General features: G+C 49.5%; 1 protein-coding gene across 5 annotated transcripts in view; it reads left to right on the top strand.

Annotated features, from left to right (window-relative positions):
* SRGAP3 (SLIT-ROBO Rho GTPase activating protein 3) overlaps positions 1-26,885 on the top strand; it is a 122,095-nt gene that overhangs the window by 55,796 nt on the left and 39,414 nt on the right. For all 5 annotated transcript variants that reach the window (XR_010072840.1, XR_010072839.1, XM_063348425.1 and 2 more), the window contains exons 2-6: positions 2,523-2,715; positions 7,131-7,293; positions 17,130-17,192; positions 22,951-23,136; positions 24,179-24,307. Coding sequence is in view for 3 of the 5 variants with exons in the window: in XM_063348425.1 (XP_063204495.1) it covers positions 2,523-2,715; positions 7,131-7,293; positions 17,130-17,192; positions 22,951-23,136; positions 24,179-24,307 (734 nt within the window). In the remaining 2 variants the exon portion in view is untranslated. The remainder of the gene's footprint in view (positions 1-2,522; positions 2,716-7,130; positions 7,294-17,129; positions 17,193-22,950; positions 23,137-24,178; positions 24,308-26,885) is intronic.

Here is a 26,885-nt window from a genome sequence, read left to right on the forward strand (position 1 = left end):
CCGAGGCAACAGTCGCGCTGAACATCCCTGCTGTGCATCACCTGTCCTCCTCTGCCCACGGCCTCAGCCCTTCCGACTCCTGTGTCCAGCGTCCTCCGGTCTGCAGACAGGATGGACGTTGGTCAGGAACGAGTTAGAGAGCTTTGGCTACTGCAGAGGTGGTTACACACTTACCCAGACAGACTTCAGGAACGGAAAATAGCTTTGCTGGTGGCCAAGTGCAGGGTGTAGAGTCCTGCACCCAGACTCTGTATGAGCCTCAGATGCATTTTTATGAATGATGGTGCTATCCTTTCATAAAGTATCAAGAACATAAAGGAAATGGTGTAAAAGCAGTGCCCATGGAGGATCTCATGTAAGGTGACTGATTAACTTTGGAGTTTTCAGCATTCGTTATTTCCAAGGAGCTTTTGCTTTTTAGGTGACCTTCACGCAGCCTGCAGCCTCCAGTCCCATTACTGCCATCGTTAAATTACGCAGTAATGAGGTAGCTGCAGGTGTCCTTGTTCCTGCAGCTCTCCAAGTTCACCTGTCGGGCTGCGAGTGGGTCGGTCTCGCGTGACAGCTGTTCTATGAAGAAATGTTGAAAAATACCAGATTCTTATAATGGCAATTTTAACCCCCTCCACGTGGGATCCTCACAAATTTAAAGAGCTTGAAGTTGTCCATAGATCTTTTGTGATTTCAGTCAGTGCTTTGCATGATCATTTCTTAATTTATCAATTCAGTATCCCGTATGAAGTAATGATTGTCTGGATAGGACCTTGCTGTTGCTGTGAACTTGTGGGACAGCCTGATGCTGGCAGGGGACCAGTAAGGCTAGCCTGCCCTGCGTGTATATATATATATACTTTCTTTCATATATACGTATATGTGTGTATATATATGTCTGTGTGTGTGTATATATATATGCATACTCAAGATTATTTCACACATTGGAATGACACCACTGTATCATCTTGGTTCAGGTCACTGAGCTTCCCAGTTACTTCCCAGATCTCCTGTGCGTGTGCTCAGGCAGTACAGGTATTTGTAGTTTGCTGTGGCTTTTGCGGGTTAGTTACTGTTTGTCACCTTGCCATGCTGGATTTGCAGAAGGAACGAAGGATGAGCTCTAGCCCTCTTGCCAAAGAGCTTTACCACTTTCAGGACTTCCTCCTTAGTACAGGCTGAGTCCCCCTGTTGCGTAGACAGCGACAGTTCAGTGTGCTGCAGCCTTGCACCATAACTCTGAGAAAGTTCAGCTCTTGCTGTTGCAGAAAATCCAGGCAGAAAGTCACCCAGAGCTCATATTCGCAGTCCCCGCCTGGTAAGCCTTGTAGATGGCCGAGCACCCTCTGAAGCGCAGGAGGGCAGGCGAGGGCTTGGCACCTCTCGCTGAAGGTGGCCGTGGTCCGGTGGGGCTGGCAGCGCCAGCAGCTGGAGGAGTCCCTTGGGAGCTGCCTCTGCCGGCCAGGCTGCACGGGATTGCCCCCACCCAGGGGCAGGACCCCGCGCTTGGCCTTGTTGAACCTTATGAGGCTCACACAGCTTGTCCAGGTCCCTCTGGGTGGCATCCCATCCCTCCAGCATGTCACCATACCGCTCAGCTTGGTGTCATCAGCAAACTGGCCATGGGGGAGATGCACTCTCAAAATGCATCTGGCCAAGGCCGAAGATACAATTCTGAGTATAAAGAGGAGAAACATTAAACATTAAATCTGAATGTGCTGAACAGAATGAGTGTGCCTGAGGTGGCCGGTTACGGGCGGTGTGAGGTCAGGGCCGGTGCTGGTCTGTCTGCTGCTCCCAGGCTGCCCCTTCCCTGCAGGACCAGCCCTGGCGATGCCGCGGCAGAGCTGCAGCCGCCCGGGCTGCGGCTCCGCTCCCTCCGGGCACGCAGAGCCCCTCTGCCGCAAAGGCTGGGCGGTTGTAGCGCATCTGTCACGGCGTCTGAAGGTTCTTATAAGAAAGCAAAAAAACCCTGGAACAGATAAAGTCTGGGGTGTTTTGTGAGCTGGAGTTTGGAGGGTCTGAAAGACTTTTTAAGCCTTTGAGTCCAAGAGGGGTTTGCTCTGCCAGCTGACCTGGCGGGGGCCGTGGGTCGGAGGAGTATGCGATTACAGTGCCAGCTCCCTTCAGGCCGCTTCAGCCGTTCTGTCGGTATTCAAATGATCATTTCTCAAGAAACAGTATGTTAAGATTATATGCAAGGAATACAGGACTTCAGGTGGTATGAGATAAATTGAAGTATCGCTTTCTAGTTTCAGAAAGGCAGTTGAGAAGCCCTGAGGGTTGGTCTCTGTGTACTTACGCAGTTGTTTATTTTGACAAAGAAGAAGGTTTTAATGTGAGACCAGTGAATGAAATTCTTCAGCTTTCACTTGGAAAAAATATCTGTTGGCTGTAGCAAGCCTTGAGCTCGCGAGGGAGCCTGCTCTGTAGTGCCTGTGCCATTCGCTCTGCGACAAGGAAAGGCGACGCTCCTGGGCAGTGTTTGTTGCTGACGTATTTTCTTCTTCCCCTCTTTTGTGTGCGTGCAGAAATCCGAACCCAGCTTGTCGAGCAGTTCAAATGTCTGGAGCAGCAGTCGGAGTCGCGCCTGCAGCTGCTGCAGGACCTGCAGGAGTTCTTCCGCAGGAAGGCCGAGATCGAGCTGGAGTACTCCAGGAGCCTGGAGAAACTGGCTGAGCGCTTCTCCTCCAAGATACGCAGCTCCAGAGAGCACCAGTTCAAGTAAGCAGGTGGTTCCAGGGGGAAAACGGACCAAAGTGGTGGGCCAGAGACTGCCTCGAACACTGATTGTAGCTGCACAGTCCAAAAGTGGAGTAAACTAAATAGCATCAGTGGTGACCTTGTGCAGGGTTCACAAAAAGAACCAGAAATTTCTTTTTCCAAGACTTTCACCACAAAATTACTGACCTGTGCTCCCAAATTAGACTTACTATGCACTTCTTTGAGCAGTACAATACAAGCACGAATCAGGGACTAGGAAGGAGTCAAGCCCCTTGGGTATTTTTTTTTTTTTTAAGAGGTTGAATTCAGCCACTGATTTGATTGTGCAAATAATGGTAGGCCCATTTTTATAAAGCCTGGTTTCTGTATGTAGTCTGATCCTTAGATGTCAGAGTGTTTCACATAGCGCACAGACCTGCTTACAGGCTCAGACTTGGAAGCAGTTTCTGGAAATCTAATTTATTGCAGTTTTTAAAAATGAAGTATGTGTGTTTTCTGTTTACACGTCCATACAGCGTTGAAGCTAGGCAAATCCATAGTGGAAATATTTTGAAACAAAGCTTCGAAATAGATGAACTGGATGCTGGAATTGTGTGAAACTCAAACTGTTGATGAAAATTGTAAAAATCCATGAATGTGTGAATATGCGCAAGTTTCCAAAAGCAGCTTCTTTTCAGTTTAACCACACTCTCAAGCTTGGCTAAAACAAAAAAAATCTGGAAAAAAAACCCCAAAACCCCACAAACTCAAGGCAGAATTTAAGTCTGGAGGTGACAGTGTTTTGTGGCAAGGGTACATGGCTCGTGCTGCTACGCTGACTGGCTGGTGGCCATGCCTTCAAGGCTCCTGTGAAGGCCCCCGTCCCGTTGCTGCCGGAGGAGCTGGTCCTGGCTGCTTCCCGTGCAGCTGAGTTCCCTTCCTTTGCTTCCCTGGCCATAGCATTTGTCTCTGTCTCTTCTTCTGACAGCGGTGTCCATAAAATAGTCTCTCAGCAGCCCTTTGCTCAAGATGAAACGAGTGTCATTCAATTCAGTGGCCAAAGACTACAGCCACTGTTTAGCTCCTTCCCCAGAAAACTGAGGGGTTTGCCTGTCTGATGCACTAAGCTCTTCCTGGCTCTTTACAGTCTTTTTCTTTCTCTAACTCCTTGTGATTTTATTATTTTTTTTTTCAGCTGCAAGAGCAGTGATTTCTGCTGTTACGTTACTAAATCCCATTTATTCCATATTACTAAATCCCATTTAGTCTGTTTACTTGGTCCCTCGTGAGCAAGGCTTTACTGTTGTCTTATGCGGAAGTCTGCTGAAAATGAATTGCCGTTCAAATGTTCTTTTTGCATCGGACTGTTTCTTGTCAGCTGTGTGGTGCTGGGCTGGTGCTGCTGTATCATGCATGGGGGATAACTGTCCTGGGGAAGGAATTGGCCAGCGTGGGATCGGGAAGTTCAGAGATGGAGCCCCCAGAGATGGAGCTCGCTGTGTGCATGTGCCTCTCCCATTGCTTATAGCGCTTACGCTATGGGAAGGATGCTCTGTGCTGAGCACTGTCTACAGGTGACGATGATTCCCCACCTCTATAAAATGCCCAGGCACAAGTGCCCGGTGGTTAGTGGTAGCATTGATAGTGCTAAGAGGGTCAGCTGGATTTCAGTGCACGCTTCTGCCTAGTCCTCACTGTCTTGTCTGCATTGAGAGAGACTTAATATATTTTCCTTCCAGACTGCCCTTTAGTAGGTTCATCTGCACTGCTTCCCCAGCTTGCTCATGAATGTCATTATTCTGATGAGGCTTTTGACACTCTTAAGAAATACGGTCTCCTCAGCTCTTCCTTTGTCCCTGCGTAGCCATGTGCAGCAGGCTGTGCCCACCCTTAATAGCGGTGGCTGCCATGGTGCTGCTGCTGGGCTGCTCCGGGTGATTCGGGGCTGACGGACTCGTTCGTGCTTTTATATGGGGTTGTTCTGTCTGGGCGTGCATGCAGCTTCTCTGGAGTCACCATGCCCTCCTCTCCACGGGCTCAGTGCTGAGGTGGGCTGTGCCAGCCCTGGTGCTGGGGCTGAGAACATTGAGGAGGAGGAGTATGTGTGTGAAGGCTTCGGCTGCGCAGCGTAGCTGCAGTGAGCCTGGGCTAGCTTTCTGCTTTCAGGACTTTGGGAAGGTCCGTTTTGTTTGAGCACAGGGGCCCGAGGCCCGTCTCCATCACGACTGCGTTGCCAGCACTGTCGGTGTGTGCAGGCTGCCGAGCCCGGGCACGCAGCAGACCCAGCTCCCGTCTGGGCGAAGCTGTGGGCGCTCCCCGGATCAGCTTGCCGGTGTCTTCAGGTGCTGGGGAGGGAGAAGCCTCTGGGGCTTGAACACGGCTGTGGGCACATGGGGAGACCTGCCCAGGCAGGATGGTGGCAGGAGAGGGCTCCCCCAAAAGGGGCTGATTCTGTGGAACCAGCACGTCTTGTAGGAAGGTGTTGGTTTGACCAGAGAAAATGGTTTAGGTGCAACATTTGGAACAAGTCACTTGGCTGCCTCATTTAGAGGATCCGTCCCAAAGTGTCTCAGTTGGAGAAGGTGAAATGTTTTGTTTCACTTGTATCATTTCTGGAGACTTTTATTCCGTTTTGATGAATTTCCTTTAGTGCTAGAAGCAGTACCCGGGGAGCAGTGCAGGTTTCTCTCAGTGTTGAGGTGGAAACATCAAAATTAGTTAAGCTCTAATGAAGTATGAAATGTTTCCTGAAATTTCCCTCAAAAGAGAGTTTCTCTGACCACCTCTGGCTTCCAGGCGAGTCAGGGTCTCGGGATGCCCCTCGGGAGGGTCTCACCAGCGGAGCCAGGTAGGGACGAGCTGACTCTGAGGATGCAGCCTGGCGCCCGGGGACTCTTCACGCCAGCCGCCCCGGCACCTGCTCTGGCTCATGGCAATCTCTTTGTTGTCTGCAGCGCAAGTTGGGTTAAGACCATCGTAAATATTCAGCATACATGAATGTATTCATGTTGTGCACAGACACTTCGTGTTAATGTTGGATGCAAAACATTTTCTCCAGGACTGTTTAGTGGCCTGAATGTGGTACAACACATTGCGTGGCAAATGGGCTCTTTTCTGAAATGAAAGTGACAGGCATATTCAGAGCACAAAGTGGAAAAAAGAAGCAGAACTCTCCTTTACAAAGTGTTGAAGGGAGGGATTGCCAGGGATGTCTCTTCTCCTGTACCATCCTCCAAAGCACCTGGTTTAGCAAGGGTCTGATGTGGTACATGGGCTCGTGTCCTGGCAGGCGTCCCTGTGGGGAAGCACTCGAATGGCTGAAAGAAACTCCAAAAGAGGTTCCTGGAAATGGGAGCGGGGCTGTAGATGGGTTCCCAGCCTGACTGGAGCAGGGGAATAGCTCTTGTGTTGTCTCTGACTCGCACATTTTCAGGTCCTTCAGAGCTGTTGCCTGGAGTATCTGCACTGTATTACCCTCATGTTGCTAACTGACCTTTTGCAGACCACACCTTTATAAAGTGTAAGTACAGAGCAGTGGGCCAGAAAGCACAGTGGGTGCCCTGGGAAGTCAAGGTAGGGCAGAAAAATTAGGCTGTGTAGGGCAGATGGCATGCAAAGATCCATATATATATTTCTATAGATATATGTGGGGGGCGGTGTGCCCAGGGTCAGCATGAGAGCATCCATCTCCCCTGCACAGAAACCCTCTGTCCTGCCACTGGCAGCTGTGGGAGGCTGGTAAATAAGGACGAAGCTGCGGGAGAGAGCAGCTTGAGGCAAAGAATGTGGATTCCTTGCCTTGATTGAAACCCTTGTGTGTAATATTTGGACTGGGAGCTTCTGTGTTGGCAGAGATATTTAAGCACCTTTCCTGCACCGAAGAGGAGGCGCAGCTGTGGGCGGCCGGTGGTGTGTCTGAGCATGGGGTGTCTGCCGGGTCGCACCGCCATCCTGGTTGGGTCAGCAGCTCTGGGCCAGCACTGGACTGGCACCGATGACTCCGCGGTGTCTGCCAAAAGGATGTGGGTCTGAGCTGGTGGAGAGTCCATGGTGCGCCGGTCACCTCCATCGCAGAACTGCACCACTGCGGCCCTGGGGAGGGCGCGGCGAGGGGTGGCAGCAGCAGGAGATGCTGCAGCAGGGTGTCCTGCCCGCAGGTCGGTGGGACGGGGCTGTCGGGAGCGGTGCGGCCGGAGGAGGCTGTGGCGCTGGAGAGGGACGCCGAGCTGCGCTGAGCAGCCCCCGGGTGCTTGGCTGGATGCTGCAGTGGTTTCTGGGGAGGGGAGGCAGCCAAGAGGAGCTCACACTCAGATTCTGCTGGATGTCTGCAGTGGAGGAAGGCAGCGTTAATATGCTGTCAGCATTCATTTAGAAATTGCATGTGTTTTTGACTTGTTCGCTTGACCTTTTTGATTTATTCTCCTCCAATTCCCTAGGAAAGATCAGCACCTCCTTTCCCCTGTGAACTGCTGGTACCTGGTTCTGACGCAGACCCGGCGGGAGAGCAGAGATCACGCCACCCTGAATGACATCTTCATGAACAATGTCATCGTCCGGCTGTCGCAGATCAGTGAGGATGTCATCAGGCTCTTTAAAAAGGTAACCAAAGCAGTGATGGAGAGCTCTGCTCAGTGAGGATCCATCCTTGCATTTTAGTCTGAAAAAGCAACTTGTTGTGGACTTCTACATAAGTCTAAAGAGGTACAAAAAAGCTGACATTGTTAAAAGGCAGAGGCAGGTAACAAGAGTTGCTAAGAACTACGTGTTGCATCTCAATGAGAAAGCTGGAGAGGAGTTTGACCTTTTTGCGCAGTGAAAATGTAAAACCATGGTAAGGCAGGCAAAATAAAATTCTCAGAGACAACTAGCTAAAGACATAAAACTAACAAAAACTTCTCCAAAATCACAAGGAAGAAACCTGCGGCAGGGTGTGGAGAGGGAGAGATGGGTGAGGTGCAAAAAGGCTACGAGGTAACAGCCAAAGGCCTGCTGGCTTCTCTAGCTTGGCACTTGTCATGGAGACTGGAGATTTTCTTGGGGGATGTGGTGGTGTTACCGACCTGAGGAACCTTACCCAGATGAATCGTCATTAGATGTTGCATAGCAAATCTATACAAGACACTATCACTTCTAAGTCTTTTCAGATAATATTTATCCAAGAATTTTAAAGGAACCGAGATATAAAACTGTCAAGTGACTAGCAGTGAGGCGTGACCTAGTGCTTAGACTGGTGTCAGTGCCAGAGAAATGAAAGGTGGAAAACAAGATGACATTTTTTAATGACTCCTGGAGGGCTTCAGGGAACAGATCAGCACTCTGACTTCGAAAACAGACTCGTTGGGTGAAGCTTCAGTAGAGAGCTGAGCGACAGGCGTGTAGGCAGATGCAGGAGAGGAGTCAGCATGGCTTTCTTAAGAGAAGAGGCATGCCTCGGAAATCTAGTGGAGGTATTTCCAGGAGCCAGTGATCACGTAAATAACTTGTCACAGTACCTTCAGTGTTGTACAGGCTTTGGAAAAGCTTGCTGAAGTTCTTAAAGAAAAGAAGCTGTTGAAGAATAAGGAGTGGTTGTTTTCTGGTGTTAACGACTGGTTGAAAGACAGGGAACAAAGGGAAGGAGAATTTCAGTGGAGTTCCTAATAAATTATTTGGAGAAAAGGATGAATAGTAAAATGACAAAGTCTGCTGATGATACAGAATTATTAATGATAACCAAATTAAAAATGAGCATCAAAGGCTTGCAGGAGTCTCGCAGTCAGGTGGACCAGGACTCTTCAGTTGCAAATGAGGGGGGAGTGTGTAATGTGGTAAGAGCGTGATGAGTCACAGCGGTTTGTAGGAAGGGAGTAGGACTGAGGACCTCATCATGCCCGCTAACGTAAGTCACGGGTGGGCAGCAGGCACCGGGCAGAAAGAGCCCGGAAGAGCTTCAGGCTGGGCAATCGCGGCCCTGCAGCTCGTCACATCGTGACTGCGCTCGGTGGCACCGCTGGCCCTCTTCCCCCGCTTCTCTTCTGGGTGTTTGTGAGTGGCTGCCCTCGGGGATGCTGAGCCGGGCTAGGGGGACCTGTCGCCTGGCTCTGTGGCTCATTTTCTTCATTTTTGTCACTTCTTTTCAACAGGGGTAGCTGGAGAAGTACAGTTAGCAAGCAGCGTCAGCCCATTGGGATGCCTCCCTCTCCAAACAGAAGGGCTCTCAAATCAGTGCGTGTCTTAGCCCAGCCGGAGAGTAAATTTAATGTGATATTTTTACGGCCAGTTTCCTCTAGTTTATAGGTCTGACCTAGAAACTAAGCCGCAAGGTCAGGTTTGGATTTGCTGATCGAATACAGGACATCATCCTTTTTCCTGTTCTTCTGGCGTCCAGAAATTGGACAGATTTGGGATACTTCAGTTAGTTCAGTTCTAAGTTGGTCTCGGAACCTCCCTCCCATTTGCATTTCACTCTGAACCTGTTTTTGAGATGTATATCAAGACTATCCTAGGTCTGTGAATGGTATATCTCATTTTGAACCATAGGGCAAATCCAGTCAACATTCAAACAAGGCCGTAAATACGGTGTTTGAAGCTTTTTCTTGTAATAGGTCAATCATCAGCCAGGACAAGATGATAAAGTATTTCATCCATTCAGCAGAATTATTTCTTTGTGTTTGCTTTTCCTCTGTTATTCCCTCTCTCGTCTTTTATGAATTTAAATTTCAACATTGAAGGCGCAGCACTTAGATTCTGTAGAAATTGTTGGTCGTTGTTTCTCCCTCCGCCGTTGGCTGCCAGGAGAGGTGAGGCAGCGCTGAGTCCATCTGCAGCCTGCCAAAGCCAGCAGCTGCTTTTAATCCAGGGGAGGCTTTACAATAGGGTTGTGGGGATCATCTTATTTCACTTGCACTTGTCCCTTAAGGTTTAAATTGTAGCAGGACTCCTGTGTCTCTGGAAATAATGCTCAGCTAAATCATGGAAAAGGCTTATTTCGTATTATAATGTGGTTAGGGAGGCTGACACTTTTTGGGATATTCAGGTTGTTTATTTTTCTTAACCTATGGCACACTGTGCCCAAAAAGGGGGTCTGGGGCTGCGAGTCCCACTTCGCAGCAGGGTTTGTTGAGAAGCCTGAGGCACTTTTGGGAATAAGAGCATCCTGGTAAAAGGCTTTTTGAGACATCCAGTCCGACCTTGCAGCTGGTACGAGATTGCTCAGAGGAGGTGTCTTCCACTGTTCTATCCGGTCTGGTTCAGAGTATGATGAGTTCAGTGCCTGAAGCCCTCCTCCTGGGGAGGCCGTACCCTACAGAACTGCTGGGCGAGTAAACCGGCTCCAGAAGGGTTAAAGGCGTCCGCAGTTGTGGTTCAGCTGTTCGGTTTTGTTGTAGATTGCTCTTTGATGGTAAATTAGGGTAACATTTTTTTCCAGAGATGTCACTTTTAATTCCTCCCATCTAGAATTTATTAATGGGTTGTGACATGCTGCGGGTACACGGTGGAACTGGAAGGTTTTCTGTTTTGTGCTTTCATTATGTAAATGTAAACAATTTCAGCAAAGAAGCAGAGATGTGATATCTGGGGTACGAGGATGCGCATAATTGAGAAGGAATTGATCAGTGCAGTGGTGATCTGCCAGGAAGGTGCCGGGTGCTGAGCTGCTTCTCCCCTCGGCTTCCCTGGATGCGCCTGGCAGCAGCGGGGGCCCTTCATCAGTAAACTTGGGGCCCTGCGTTTTGTCCATCTCCAGCGAAGTGTCCTGCCCTCCCGCTGACTGGCAGCACGCCTTCCTGGCCGGGAGCCGTGCGTCGCTCTGGAACTCCTCTCCCGTGGCCAGCCAGAGAGCCCTTTGGCTTCTCCACAGCCAGGAGAGAGGGGAAGATGATGGGGAACGAGGTTTTAGTGTTTGGGTTGGAGACGTTTAGCTGAGCTGGCTCTGGGTCTGTGGTCGGTGCCAGCTTGCACCGGCCTTGGCAGCAGGGCTACGGGAGGTGTCAGTGGGATTCATGCAGAGGTGGTCTCGAGGCAGAGTGGAGAGACGCTTGTAACTGATACTTGTAAGGCAGGACCCATTTACAAAATGTGTGTCGAACCTGGACTTAGGCTTTGATATAGTTCTTCTGTTACAAAATGGGCGGTTGTTCCCATCCAGTCATTTGTTTTCTTTCTTCCCCTTCCTTTTCTGCCCTTCCCAGATGTGGAATATAGGAATTCCTGGCTTTGGTGATCTGGTTCGGTGAGGGTATGATTTGTCTCACCCTCTGAACTCATGCTCTTCAGCTGAACCCCTGCACACTGAAGCCCAACCCCGCCACCTACCCGCCTTGTATTTTTTCACAGCAGTTAAACTATAACTGTGTATCTTTCTTCTGGCAATGCTTCAGAATTCAGTATTTAACATATTGCTACGATCGAGGGCTCCAACTGCGTCCCGTCGGCGTGGATGATGTGAGGGCAGGAAGAGCGGTGTCGATTGAGGGTTTTCCTGACACCTGGCCCTGCTTCTGTGACCCTCTGATCTGAAGCCACAGTATATATATGGCAGTTTTCATCGTGGGAGTTTGCTGGAGCCTCCAGACCCAAGACTAACGTCTTTCATTAGCGATGCCGAGGCTGGGGGCTGTGCCGCTGATAGCTGTGCCAGCGAAGGAGGAGCCCGCAGGGATATTAAACGTGTCTCAGCGTCTTTATAAAAAGAGCAAGTAATGGTATCATTTACTTGTTGCACTGGCTGCTTATGGTTGCAGTGACAAAGGGCAATTGTCCTCTAGTGGGTATGGCTTCTTGCTGCACAGAAACTATCATTCTCCAAAGCAGGGTAATAAATGTCTGCAGAGAGATTTTTTGAGTTGGACACCATGTCACCTGGAGACCAGGAGCTGTGTATCCAAGCTGAAAGAGAAACGCTGATGTTTGCCACAGAAGTGCCACGGTGTCGCTGGTTAGATAGTTGTGGATGCCTTTGGGGTGCATGTCGACATAATTAAAAATGGGCCAAAAAATCCTTGTGTCTCCTACTTTGAATCTCTCAGTACAAGATGTGAAAGATGGGATGCATCTTCTTCACCTTCAGGCTTCTGCCGTGTATTTGAGTTGGTTTTCTGGCCCTCTGATCTGTGCTGATGCCTGCCCTGGCATGGAGTGAGTTTCGGCTGTCCTGGGTCTTTGCAGCACGCATGGGGAGCTTGGCTGCAGGTGGGACATGGCAGATGCTAGACTGGGGCCAGCGTAGGCCATGGAAATGTTCTCTGTTTCTGTCGTTTTGTTTACCTTGGCATGCTGGGTCTTGCGGTTGTTTTCCATCAGAAGAGCATCCACAAGCGCTGGGAGTGGCAGACCAGAGGAGGCTTTCTGTGCTGAGACTGCTTTGAAGAGCCCTGGGGTTGAATGCGGTTCGGAGCGGCTCTGGGTGGCTTCATTTTGGTGGTGGCTCAGCTCCTCCTCGCAGTCTCCCCGGGTGACACATATGGCTTGAAAAGCAGGTGGCTTGGGTGGGGTGTACAGAGCTGCAGGAAATCAAGAGTGGAAATTGGGTTTGCTTCTCCAGCTCTTCCTGGTTCTTCAGCTCAGCTGCCACCAGGATTGGTCTGGAGGTGGGCTGTGCTTTGAGGGGTTTCCCGTGCTCGCTGCAGCCCTCCGCACTGACATGGAGGCAGATGCGATAAGGTGAGCTTGGGCTGCAGACACAAAATGCAGGGAGCGTGTGGCCTCAGTGGTATTGTCTCCTCTTTCCCAGCAGAAGCTTTCCTGGGAAATGTAGGACCTGGAGACGGAGCGCTTATCGCTGACGTTGAGGAACAGTGTTCTATCAGCAGGTACTGCAGCGCTGTGCAGGTGTTTGGGGGGTATCACGGAGCTCCTGCGAAGGGGTGCTGTGGCGGGGACCTGCAGGTAAGTCGGGGAGCTCCGCAGGGAGCGCTGAGAACCAGTGTCCTCTGTCCGAGCATCCCCAGCCCGCAGCTGAGCCTGTGCCACTGAAATGAAGAGCCAGCCTCCCCGCCTGCCCCGGCAGACAGGCCAGCCCTGCCTGTGAGGGAAGTGGAGGAAGAACACTCAATTGGGCAAATTTCCTTGGAGCTTCCAGTGCGCGTCATGTTCCTGGTGCAGGAGATTATCAAGGCAAGTGTGTTAATGTTGCTAATAGGCAGGCAATAAACAGAGACGCTGAGATACAGCACTGCGGAGATCCGACTTGATCTGTTGTCAGAGTGAGTCTCCGTCACTGTGAAATCGCACCGCCTGTCCCCTGGCAGAGGCAAACCCTGGGCGAGGGACACCCCGCCGGCCCCCTCAGCCGGGCAGGTGTTTCTTCCCTTTATACCTCCTGCTGTGGCAGAAGGAAAGACGTTTGCTGCTGCTTCCAAGTATGGAATACAGGAAATTATATGTTTGAGACAGAGCATTGCTATGTCCGAAATAACTGCACTGTGTTATTCCCCAGTGTGAGATTTAATTACGTTCCGTGACAGTGAATTTAATTATGCCCCATACTGCAGTGCCCTGGATGGAGATTTAATGAAGAAGTGGTGTCTGTCTGGAAGGGAGTTCTTTTCTTTGTCTTTAAAATAAGCATTCTTCGTTGCCAATAGTCCATGTTGCTTCTTCCCCTTACTTTGTCTGCAGCAGCAGGAATTTTAATAAACCTGCTAAATTGAAGCCATTGCTATCCCAGCAAGCAACTGTGTTTTTTAGTAGGAATGGAAGGCATAAAGCAAGCAGCTAAATTGGAGTTTGGTTTTTGTGGATGGTACTAGGGAATTGGAATGACATTTTGGCATTGTCTCTCATAAGCACACAAATGTAACTTCCCTGTTATGGAAAGGGGAGGGAGGCAGCAAACTCAGAAGAGAGGCGAGTCCTCAGCCTCACGCCAGCCTGTGTTTGGAGGAGGCTCCAGCATCACGAGGTTGGCTGCTGCCCTCTTGGATGCCAGGAGACTTTTGACGATGCCAGAGACCACTCTGGTCTCCAGCAACAGGATCCAGGGTGTTTGGTGTATTGTGTCTATAAGCAAATGGGTCTTTAAATGTAGTACCCACCTGTGGTCCCTCCCTGTCAGTGGGACGCGTGGGAACCACACGCTGCAGACAACTGAGCTGTTTTTTGTTGTTCTATTTAGGAGTCTAAAATAAGGTTGGAAAATTACAGCTTTGTGGAGTTCCCCTGCACCACACAGGAAATATGGTGCAGAGGCAAGAGCTGCCGTTGACTTTGGGCCATCGCTCCCACCAGAAGCCCGTCCTCCCCCGCCTTGCTTGGGGACAGGCTGGGGTCAGCGCCCGGGCTGTGACTCGCGACGTGGGGTCAGCTGGAGGGGGACGTGCGGCTCTCGGCTCATGCGGGCTCCTCCGGGCCTGAGACCCCCATTTGCAGACCCTGACTTAAACAGCTCCCGTTCTGGACGTGTCTGGGAGGGATGGATGCTTTTAATAGCTCTGTTGCTTATTAGCAAGCCACAGTGAGATTTCTGAGAGCAGGTAGGGGCTGCGGGGAGGGGAGAGGGACTTGGGGTTTCCAGCAGATGAGGTTTCCAGATGTCTGGGGGTACTTAGCACCTTCTGGTAATTGGCATCTTCTTGGCACCTCGCGCACATAAGAATGGGAGCAGCGTGTATCAGTTGCACTTGTGAAGATGGGATGATGCTAATTCACAGATAAACTGTAATTACTGGATATTCACTGAACACCAAGTGCTTTTACTCTTTAGATTCCTTGCTTCACTCTTCACATTCAATTCTAACTTTTCTTAGTCTAAGGTTAAACACTTCAATATGTAGGTTGTCCAGTTAGCTTTAATTAGAAGACCTCTGTGTTGTGAGCTTTGTTAGCTACCCAGCCAAGAAGCTGATGGGCCGTTGTTTTCCATGACTGTGTGCACAAAATGCGTGGAGTTATTTGCGGAAATCCGAAAGAAAGTGCTTGGTTTTTGGCTTGGGTTTTTTTGGAAGGAGAGGGGGATGTCTATACTTAGTTTAAACACATCTTCAAGCTATAATAAACGTTTCCTAGCCAAGAAGATTGTACAGAGAGATGTGGGGTGTAATTAGAAGGGAGGTGGGAAGGCACTGCATCCACATCTGCAGTAGCATCCGCTGGATTTCTGAGTAGGAGTTGGCTCGGTCTACAGCCAGGCGTAGATGTTCAGCAGCTCCCCGAGCTGTGGCCTTTCCCGTGAAATGCCATGTTCCTGCTGGAGGAGGTAGGCGACTGGAGCGGCTTCATCCTGCTTGGCAAGAAAAGGGAAAATACAAACTAATAATAGGATTTCAGCAGACAGGGGGGTGGAGGGAGGAAGATGCCGCGAGTTTTTACACTCGCAGTGAGCTTTCTTCTAAGCTTGTTGCACTTTGGCTGTTGCGGTTGTGAAACTGGAAACCTCATTATATAACTGTGGTGTAGCTATTTCATAATATAATGTCCTTTTTGAGAGAGACTTTGGTTCACTCATGTCAGAATAGGGAAAATAAACTACTGAAGACAAAACAGGGAGGGTGGGTCATGGTCAAGGGGAACCTGAAACCTGAAGTACTCGGGGTAGGAAGCCCTGGTAATCTGCGTTCTGAGCTATCAAAGCTGATTGGAAATGGCAAGTCCAGCAGCAGGGGCCTTTAATAAATCTGTCAAATCCAGATGGATTGACAGGCGATACTGTATGACTGGAGCCATGCAAATTAAGCAATTCGTGTACCCGCAGAATGCTTATTGTATAATTTTACAGGGGAGTTGGTTTAGCACCAACACGCAGCCAGCTGAGCGCGGGGAATGCAACAGCCGCTCACCTGCATCCAGTAACGCAGGTCTTGTTGAAGAACAGGCAAAGTCAAGCTGTGGAGCACCTCTGGCAGGAGCAGGCCCAGCTCTCATGCGCTCTGACAGTCTTCACGCGAAACAAATCCCCAAAATGGGAAGGGTGTTATGTGTTAGATCCACACAGCGAGTTGACTGTGGGCTGGAGATAAATACAGGCAGTGGAAGGGCAAAGTGATATTGTCTGCGATTCCAGATTCATCCCTGTGTGTTTGCAGGATAAATAATTTGTGCGATGTTCCTCATCATGGTTTCTGAAACCCGGCTTGGGTGATCCATGGGCAAACATCAACCCTAAACGAAAATGCAGCAATTCTGAAACAGGATGAGGATTAGCTGTACTGTATGTGTTCATGTTTATAATCACGCATTTTATTTTGTTAAGGATTTGTAGAAAATCGAAGGAAATCAAAATGCTAGTTTACTTTTAAATTTCACCGTCACAAGCAGTTTGGAAGAGGAGGTCATCTGTACTTCGGGTTTAATGTAGAAATGGAAAAAAACAGAGCCCAGATGCGGATTGGCAGCCCTGCTGCTGATGTCTTTTCAGCTCCTGGAACAGGAAGGATATTAGACAGGATTTCTGAAGTGGTGTCAATAGGGGCCCTGGGGCATTTCTTAGGCTGCAGGGCTGTTTCATTTTTTAAAATAATATGTAGAATTAAAATGCATATGGCTTTAACTCCACTGCAGAGCAGAGCAGCAAGTCTTGTTTTTGGCAGGGGAGCCAGGAGAGGGCAGATCTCCGAGAGGGCAGAAGATACTTAAGATGGTCATTACCAGAAGCCAGTTGTGCTGCCAAGGTCCACCCATGCCGTTGTCAGCTGAGAGGAGAAAGACAAACCCTGGAGGCACAAGAGCGATGTGAAAAATGCAGCTAGATAGCGGCAGAATAAATAGGTTGCTGTGGCTTTGTTCTCTGTGGGATGGCTGTGAAAGCCTTTGCTGGGGATTATCAGGATCCACTGGGGCACAGGGATTGGAAGGTTTGGGGACAGGTACTTCTGGATACTCGTCGGGATCAGGTTGGTCACTTGATTTAAGGAGAGAGGAGAACAACAACTCACTGCTTCCCTGTCCTACCATGCTTGCCAGCGTCTGCAGACTCTTCCTTCTGCTGGTGCCACAGTGTCCATGCCAGTACTTGGCAGCATTGGAGACCTTCTGCGTACCTTTGTTCAGCTAGTCGGGGAAAAACCCCTCACCTCATTTATTCCTGAGTTTGAACTGGGTATTTGTAGGGATACCCCCCGCCTTTACACACCTCCCATCTATCTCTGGAGTTTGATGCCCTTTGGCTGGCGTGAGGTCCTCCGGAGCCATGGCATGCTGGGGATGTTCGGAGCGAGGGCTGAGCCTCCATGTGCTGCTGCTGGCGCTCAACCCGTGCAGGGCCCCGAGGGCAACGCGCTTCTGCTGCTGGTCACAGCTGGGGACGTGCTTCTGGGAGGGCAGTGCTGTCACAGAGCTGTCCTCAGCCGGTGCAGACCGCTCCTGGGAATGTGGCTTGGAGAAAGGATGAAGGTGCATATGCATGGAGTCTTTGGAAGTCATACAGTTTCTTCGCTCTTCCCTTCAAAATGTATTTTTCTTTCAGAAATGCATGTTGTGAGCGTAACGGAGTCTCAATGCTCCTTCTTTTTGTCTTCCAGAGTAAGGAGATTGGTTTACAGATGCATGAAGAACTCCTGAAAGTCACCAATGAGCTTTACACGGTGAGTAATGAGCTGATCCTACTCATGTCTAGCCCGTGCAGCGAGGGGAACATCGCCAATGTCATTTGTTAGAACAAAATGTCTGTTCAATGTTTCAGTGGCTTGAGGAGGCTCTCTCCCCCTCCTGCCATCCTGCGGTACAGCCCGTTTGTTCCTCTTGTGTTCATTAAGAATGTTTCACTCTTCACTGGTTTTGACGGCAGCAGAGGAGGATTTCCCAGTGCTCCTACCGTGAAGGGCTTCTGCGGCCGCATCAGGCGGCAGATCATGCCATGTAACAGTTTCACTTAAGCATAAATGGAGATGTCTTGGGCGTGAGCCAGTGCGATCCCTGGTGTCTGTAATGCTCTCACCTGATGGGCCTTCTACACTGGGTTGCCTTTAGGCCCCCTTCCATTTTCCCTCGGTTGGTGACTCCTGCCAGGCGCTCACGGCTCAGGAGTTGTGCTCTGAGTTGGCAGTGCCAGTTTGCGGCTGAAACCTGACCTGCTCACGTGAGCCTGGTGGCCTCTGGATGGTGGCTGAACATGACCTTCGGCTGAGGAACGCGTAAAACTTTTAGCTCATGTGTGCTTGGCTCCATCTCCCTGCTCCAAGGAGCACTTTGGTTGCGGAGCTGGCTCTGTGCCCCCGGGTGAAATCGTACGCTGTAATTCAGGACATCGCTCTTCAAGCAGGTTTTCATAGTAGGACAGTAAAAGTCTTTGTGTTGCTTCTGTCTCTTGCCCTGTAGCAATTGGGGTTTTTTATTTTATTTGTGGTTTAGGTTCAACAAAGCGATATAAAGTCTGTCTTGTGTTGGAAAATTGAGATGATATATTTGCTTTCTTTAGTTGTGTCTGTTACTGGTACGTAAATAACACTGTACTAGGTTTATTCCTAAACAATCATTTTATTCCATCATTTTGAAAAATAGGCCTAAACAACACAGCATGAATGATATTATTTGAAATTTTTCCCATAAATCTTCTCTTAACAGGTTTGTTTCTGTATTAGCTGTTGAAGGATTCAGTTTTTGAGACCTGCAGTGTGGGTGGATAGCCAGGTTGGATTAAAAAGCCCACGTGAGATTTGGGAGTGTGTTGTTGACAGTTGAATGTCACAAGCTGTATTAGTGGTGGTGACTAATTAAGATTAATTACAACAGCAGCATGACAGATGCAAAACAAGGAAAGACTTAACAAGGGCTGGGCTGACCTTAATACCTGTGGGTATAACATCAGTGTACTCGGAACCCAGACATGGGACAGGAGCATCACCTGAGGGACACGGTTCGGTCAGCTTGAGGATCAGAAGTGGGCCGAGGTCCAGAGAGCGTGCGGTTGGCCAAGGAAGAGCATGGAGAGTAATTTTGCTCCTGCTGAGTCTGGAGCAAAACTCGTCTTCCCTGGAGCTGAGACTTCCCCCATTCACTGCTTTGCTCCCACATGCTGAGCAGAATGTGTGTGAGCGGTGAAACAGACTGGAACGGCTGGAAGAGCTTTGTGTTTTCTTTGAACTGACCTTGCTGCTGAGATAACGAACCGATTGTGTCATCTGGCTGGGAAGGAGCAGGAAGAGACGCTCATTTCAGAAATGGCAATGAAACATGAAGAAAAAGCAGGCTCTGTCGGGCAAACAAGATCATCTTAAAACTGATCAGTGCAAACCAGCTCCTCTCCAGTCAGTCGTTTTCTGTCCTTGAGACATCAGGTGACGCAGGCTTAGCTGCATACTTGGCCTGCAGGCTGATGCCGCGTGCTGGAGTTGTTTTGGGACATCTTCAGGAGAGACCTGGAGTTTGCCATGTTCATTGCAATGTGTTGGGTACCCAAGAACAGCACATTCAATAGCTGTAGCTGCTGACAAAATCACATAGAGAATAAGGACCCCTGGCTCAAAGGACACCAAGCTGCTGCTTGTAAAATGTCATTTGTCTGCTGGCAAGGCAAGGAGGTCGTTTATCTTGCCTGTGGCCAAGGCTTGTATCTATAGTACATCTGTGCCCTGGCCAGGCTGCTCTTTAAGCCTTTCAGAGGGGAATTCTGTGCAGCGTGTGGAAACTATATAATTTTTTACAGGCTTCTCAGGCATTCACTGTCTCAAACTTAAGCCAAAATAACTAAATTGATTTTAATTCAGCCTTGTTGCTGTTCTAATGCAAGCAAGTCACCCTGTGGACTCTATGTGCAAAGAACTAAACCCCAGAACCACCCTCATTTTAATTAAAAGGAGGTAGATGACTTTTGTTCTGAAGTAAGAGTTGCTTGTGAGCAGTTTTGCACAGAAATAATTTAGCTGTGAATTAAAGCCAGCTTCATTCTTGTGACTCCTGCCTACAGACTCCAGCAGACAGATAGCAAGTTGGAGTCCATAAAGGCTGGAGGTTCTTTGTTCCTCTGCTCATAGGTCCTTTTTGGTATTGGGCACATTCCGATCTGAAGAAGTCAGGCCAAAATTAGGGTAAGAACAACAGTAACCCCAGAGCACCGTTCTGGGAGTGTTTTCTGTGTCTCTGGCGGCGATGTGCCATTTGGCGTGTGGCACTGACGACGGGTGATCTGAGGTAGGGCTTTGTGTGCCACCGTGCAGGGACACGGCTACAGCTGCAGGCAGCGCCTCGGGGTCCATGCCAGTACTGCCATGTGAAGCCGTGCGGTTCTTTGTCACGTGGTGGTATGGAAGAGGATTAATAACTGAGAAACAAATAGTATTAATTAGCATAACATCTATAGATACATTATCCAGGTTAAAAATAGCAATAATAGTCATCATTCCCTGTGTGACAGGACATGAATTGGCTGGAGGAAGTTTTCCCTTTCCACGGGATGCGCTGCGATGGGGAGGCTGTACCCCCGTGGTTTGTGGGTGTTCTCTGTGAGTGTCACGCTGTAGCAAGCGTTGACGGTGTCACACGGTAGAAATGCACTGATGTGATGCTCTGTATCACACCACAGAAATCCTCTGAAAAGGATGTGCTTGCTTTCATGCTCCCTTAAAGACTGGGGAGATGGAGGTCAGCGTCTGTCGGTCTGATGGATTTGTCCCTTTCTCAGCCCTTACGCCGTGGGTGTCCCTGCGGTTGTGCCACAGGCTCCCTCCGAAGAGGAGGGGGCTGCTGTCTTTGGCTGCCTTTCCCCTGTGGCCGTGCTCATCGCTCCTGCACCCCGTGCGCTGGGCTTGTGTTTTGGTCTCCTCCGCTGCAGGGGCCCGAGCCTGTGCTTAACACGGGTCACCCGGTTTCTGATCTGGCTCCTCTGGTGGGTCAGAACCTTAATGACGAGCTGTTTAGGAATATAAAGCACTTCTAGCTGAGGACAGCAAACAGTGCCATTTATGGCTGGTATTTTGGCAATGGCCTTTATCCAGAACATGTTATTAATATTGGAAAACACAACTTGTGTTATTAAATAACTAATGAACATTGGAACATATTTTTCTCCCTCCACTGCAGCTAATTAACTTATTTGCAGAAAAGATCCCAGGGACGCAGCTGTGGCAGTTTTTCTTTAGGACGCAATAGCGCAAGACAGGGACAGTGTGACTCGATTGCCAGCGCCGAGAAGGCCCGAGGGAGTTGCGGATCAAAGGGCTGATTGCTGCAGTGCAGGTAGTCCCCATTCAAAATTAAGGCAGATATTAAAACAAACAGAAATATCCCCTGAATTTCCAGGTGCGAGCCATGCAGCATGGCAGCTGGGGAGGGACGCGGTCGGCACAGTGAGCTGCTTCAGCAACATGGACACTGATGTCCGGGGAAAATATTTTAACATGATCATGTTAGGTCCTTTGCACGCTGTTACAGAGGCTTTCAGAGGAGTTTTAAACCTGGTTCCCGTGTTACCTTTGCAGGTTCAAGCAGGGATAAATTATGGAGGAGGAAAAAGGGCCTTTGCTTGGGAAAGTTCCTCTGGTCATTAGGAAATAAGTCAGTCGGAGTCTGTGCAAAGGTGCTGGAGCACAGTGGAGCTGGGACCCCATTCTGGTGCTCTGCGGGGGGCCCTGCCTTCCCCTCCGGCTGCTGACATTCCCCCGCGGCTGTGGGGCCGTTGGAGTCAATGGGCTACAGCAGCATCTCCCCAGGCCTGCAGCAGGGTGGTGAAGCTGGGGGCGAATGGAGACAGCAGCGAATTGTGCTGAAGCCTTTCTGGTTAGGTGACCTTCTCATAACCTTTAGATTTCACAAAAATCATGCAAGTGGGACCACTGTTTAATTGTTGGGCTTTCCTGTCGCACGGCGTTACAACGTTCTGTTGCACCTCTCTTGTTACTGCCCGATGGCACCAAAGCACAGGACTTTTCTTTTCCACTTCTCTCTGAGTTTTTCACCAAATGGTGGAGACAGTGAAGATGAGGAGGGCTCAGCGAAGCCTTCTAGTCTTTCTCCTTAGGAAAAACCCAGAAATTGTCTGGCTTGTGTGGGTCCTATGATGTTCACTGCAGAAACTGCAGTTTGAAATACGTGGCTCAAATCTGTGTTAGAATTTGCAGGATGCAGGAAATAAAGCAGCTCAGAAACAAGGCACAAGCCTTTACTTAATGATTCCTTGCAGTTCCCTAAAATTGTAACTCCCAGCGATGGCACATTTGTGCAGGCTTCGCTGCAGCATTTGGAGCTCGTTTGCAGCTGACGTTTGTGCTTGGCAAGAGAAGAGATCATATGTTTCAGCCTAACCTTGTCCAAGTTAAACACTCCTGGTTCCTGCTGACAACCCCAGCCGAGGAAAACTCTGTATTTTCTTCATTAAGGCTTGTGCAAAGTTACTCTGCTTTTGTGGGTTCCTGCTCCTTTTCAACTCGTGGGCCTCGAGGCGAGCCCGTCCCAGTGCCGTTCCCGGTGGAGCCCAGGGGCTTCACGTGAGACTGATCTTCAGTGAGAAGTCAGGCATCTCCAGCCTTGTCAAGGCAATGTGAAATAAAACATCCAAATCCTGAAGGGGGATGATAAAAGGGGACAATGTGACTAAAGGCATAAAGAGAGAAGAGCAGATGTGTTCCTCTTGCCAGCTCCATTAAAATGCTTGCAATGTGCCCTTTGGGCTTTTGTATCTGAAAGGAAAGGCTGTGGTAGAAGTTTTGCCTGCAGGAGTCTTCCTGGCAGTAGATCAGCATCAGCATCCTCTGTCCAGAGTCACTGATGGTGATGTTGAATTTAAAGAACTAGGTGTTGCTGCAGTCCACCCTGGCGCTGTCTCTGCTCACCGGCAGCAGCAAGCGGAGAATTAAGTGGTGATAGGAGACGAACTCCATTTCTGCTTGGAAATTGCAGCTCCTCCACCTTCAAGATGGGATCGAGCGTCAGGATGGTAGAGCAGGGGTTATGTTGATGGGTTGGCTTCGCAAGTTCAAGTGTAGGAACAGATGCTTGGGTCAAAAGTGACTTCAGGTTGACTTTGGCCTCCTCCCGGTCTCTTGTCATGGAGACCCTTATCCCAGCAGCAAAGCACTGGAAGTTATTTCTCTTTTCCCTATAGGAAGACACGCGGTGCTCTCTGAGTGCAGGTGTGTGCTGGAGGCACATCTCAGCCTGTCTCTGCAGTGGGGACCGAGCAGGGGTGACGGTTCTTACACCACCTCTGTGCCATTTCCAAATAGGGCTAGTGCTGGGGTTAACGTTATGGGATTTTCCTTCTCACCTTGTTGTTCCTTAATGCCATAGTGGTCTCAAACAGCGCTGGCCCAGCTGAGACTGTCCCAGGCTGCCCATGGCTGTCTTCTCATGCACTGATGCTTCGTGTGGCCATGGGGCTGGTGACTTACACCACTTCTGTTTCCTCAGGTGATGAAGACCTACCACATGTACCACGCAGAAAGCATCAGCGCTGAGAGCAAGCTGAAGGAGGCGGAGAAGCAGGAGGAAAAGCAGTTCAACAAGTCAGGGGACATCAGCGTGAACCTGCTGCGGCACGAGGACAGGCCCCAGCGGCGGAGCTCTGTCAAGAAGATTGAGAAGATGAAGGAGAAGGTGGGTGCTGGCTGCTTGGGCTGGGACCCGGGTCTCGGTGGGGCTGGGCTGTGCCCCAACTCGCACCCAAGAGGCCGCGCTGGCCCCAGAGAGGGCAGAGCACCGGTGTGTCTGGCTCAGCACAGCGCCGCTTTCTGATCCACACATGGGACCCTGTTACGGGGCTGTGGTTTGTTCATGACTTACTTTTTTAAAAAAGCGCTTTTAACAATGCACAATAGCCATCCCAGGGTTCCTTCACTCAGAGACTCGTGGCAGGCAAAAAAGGGTTGGATATATAAAACAACAGTGTTTCTTCCTCCGCAGACTGTCTGGGAGTTAAAGTGCAGCATTTAGTTGGCTTTGCTAGTCAAAACACTTAACTCCATTCCAGCTTCAGCAAATCCCTCCAGATCTCAGGGTCTCCAAAACTGTATTTTTTTTCTGTTAAGTTTGGAGAAAAAGCAATAGCTTCCCCAGCCGGGACGCATTTGCTCGCATGTTGATCCAGCACTGGGACGTTGTCTAGCAGCATACTCCCCTGAAGGGTTAATCCTTTGTGCTAAACCTTGAGACTGGTGATCTGCCTGAGCAAGTGCCCCAGATCTGAGCACATCTGCTTTCCTACGGAGTTTTGCATTCTGGGTCCTGTTCTAAATTTTGTAGCATGGGCCTCTGGGCCAGATTCCACTTTGATACAGCTGCATAAATCTGGAGCGAGTCCAAATGTATGTCAGCGTATCTGGGAGGAAAATTTGGCCCTCTAATTTTGACTGATGCCAAAACCTCCCCGAATGCACAGATAAAGGAAGAGCAGCTGTGCTGGGGATGCGCCGGGTACATCTCAGCAGAATGTGCTCGTTGTGCCTTGGCTAACGATACCAGGGGTGTTCAGCTGTGATCTCCTCCAGCCTGGCAAGGGGGCCTGTTTCCATAGCCGATACCAAATTTTATTAATTAACATGTCACACCCAGGCTGCAGGGTGCCGTGGGGCCCTGCAGCAAGAGAAGCTGTGAAAGTTGTATCCTATTTGTGCTGTGACATTTCGTTTTGCTTTTTCAGAGACAAGCCAAATATTCTGAAAACAAGCTGAAGTGTACTAAAGCCAGGAACGACTACCTGCTGAACCTGGCAGCCACCAACGCGGCTGTCAGTAAATACTACATCCACGACGTCTCGGACCTCATCGATGTAAGTGCATCCTGCCTGCTTTCTGCTGATAAACGTATAGCTAGATCTTAAGTGTGGCTTGGTCCTTAAATGCAACTTCATGTGGTGGTAATGAAGGGATATTTGTTGGGGCTTTAAAATATGCTTAACTGGGGCTGGAAAATGTGCTGGAAATTTGGATTTATTTTTTTTTCTTCCTCTGTAGTGTTTTTTTTCCCCTCCCAGCTATGCACATACGTTTGACTTTCCTCGCAGTTGATGTAGGCATATATGAGCAGAGCTAGAGCTGCCACTGTATGGGAGTCATGGAGTCACAGAATGGTTTGGGTGGGAAGGGACCTTAAAGCCCACCCAGTGCCACCCCCTGCCCTGGGCAGGGACACCTCCCACCAGACCAGGCTGCTCCAAGCCCCGTCCAACCTGGCCTTGAACCCCTCCAGGGATGGGGCAGCCACAGCTTCTCTGGGCAACACTCAGTGTCAGCCTTCTCTGAACTTTTTGGTGGCCACATGATCACACAACAAAGTAATTGATTCATATTTATGCTACATATAAACTTCTTTCATCAGCGACTGGCAGCAAAAGATGTAGTTTTTCATTATAACTGCAGGGTATGAACCAGCCTGAACCAAACACTTACCTGAGCACTAGGCAGGGGAGTCCGGATTAAACTACGTGGTTCAGGCACATCTAATGAGTAGTTACAACTAGAAATTGCTTGAATGTTTTCTGCACCTTTCATGCTGTATCATGAGCATGCTAAGGTCTGGTTGTCCCCGGTGTATGCTGGCTCTGCCCTCAGAACCACAGACATGGTGCTTTCCTTCGCGTTAAAGCAATGGCTTCATCTGCTGTGGCTGCCACACGGCAGGGTGTCCCGCAGCTGGAGCTTCTCTAAGTCCGGAGCCTTTGGAGGAGGATTTGCCCTGGGACAGGCCAGGTGAGCCTGGGGATTCCTTCTGGCCTGTCGATTAGTCTGCATTTGAAACAGATAAACTCTTAACGAAAATCAGATGCATCCTTGTTTTTGTTGTTGAAACAGAAGCTTTTTCTTCCTAATACATCTGCAGTTCCTATCGGTCTGCGCAGGCCCTTGGCTCTCCTCGGCTTCGGTGGCAGTTCAGGACATGTGGCCGTGTGTCCGAGCCAGGGCAGGAGCCTGCGGAGCTGTGTTGGAAGCCTCCTGGCACCAAATGGCCTCAGGCAGGACCTGCTGGAAGCAGGTTTCGTAGTGATGGTAGGAACTGGAACTCGTGTGTGTATCAGCGTCTCCTACGAACTGCTCTTAAATGATTTGAGAGAAGGGATTTCCATTTCTTCCTTTAATGGGCATCTTCCCAGTGGTATAGATTGCAGCTTCTTCCTGCTAGAGTTCCTTCAATGAGCGCATAAATAACTGGTCTGTAAGTACTGAGTTAGTCTTCTGGCTTCATCAGTACCTAAGTGTGTAATCTAAAAATGTGCTGGAGTGTTTATCTCCTTTATTAACCCACTAACATATATTTATTCTTCTAAGCAGTAATTAAAGTAAATCTGATGCAACTCCCCTGATGATTTCAAGATTTTGAGTTATGATAAAATATTCTTAGTATGTCCATTTTGTTCTCTTTATTGTTTAAGACGTATTTAGCCATATTAAAAAAAACTAATAACTTGATCATGGAGACATTTGAACGGCAAGGTAAGGTAACACCTTGATTTATCTGTGTGGCTTATGCTTTCTGTGTGTATATTTTCTCTCTCATTTATTTTTTTTTTTAAGCAAGAATGACTTCTTTTCATGGAGTTTTGAGGACTTTGATTTCCTGGAGAGTTGCCAAGTACCATTTTAGTTCTGGCTGTTTATATTATTCCTCCCAACTTTATTTCCTTGCTGACACTTCCACTGGAGTCAGCAGATGGCTTTTCTTCTGCACTCCAGGAATCTCTTCAGGGGACTTAAACCAAACTCTGTGCAGCTAAATTCCCCTAATTATATATTCTATTCACCAAAGAAAACAAAATATAGGATGTGTGAGCTGTACGCGGGTGTCCTAATTTTAAATCCCCGAAGGAAGAGCAGTTTATTGGAACAGACTTTTGTACAAATGCGATGTATTTTGCAAAAGCATGGCAAGAAGGGTTTCAGCACGCTCCAGAAGACGGGAGTCCCATTCACTGCGTCCCGCTCGTACTGAAAGTGGCTGAAAGAAAAGACAGCCATCGGCTCCCGCAGCGTTGGGCTTTCTGTAGGTGCGTAATCCACGCAAAGGAAATTGCAGAAAACGGCTATTTTTAGCTGGAGTTATAGAGTTAGTGTTCTAGTACATTTAACAGCGATGAGACGACGGTGCCTGTCGCTCCGGGATCGGCAGTGCTGTTGCAAACCCCAGGTCTGCGCCATGGCAGGACGCAGGAGGTGGGCCCTGCGCCCCGTGGGGCAGCTCTGCCGATGCATGGGGGGCAGCAGCGGGGCTCTGAGCAGAGAAGGGGGATTTTGCCCCTGACCGAGGGCCAGCAGAGCCCTGGGCTGCAGTGGCGGGAGCGGAGGGGGCAACACAGGGCCCCGGGTGACACAGTGCTGGGCAGCCATGCCCGATGGGAGGAGCAGGTCTGGCCC

The sequence above is a fragment of the Chroicocephalus ridibundus genome, chromosome 10 (assembly GCF_963924245.1).
Source record: "Chroicocephalus ridibundus chromosome 10, bChrRid1.1, whole genome shotgun sequence".
In the NCBI taxonomy this organism is placed as follows: domain Eukaryota; kingdom Metazoa; phylum Chordata; class Aves; order Charadriiformes; family Laridae; genus Chroicocephalus; species Chroicocephalus ridibundus.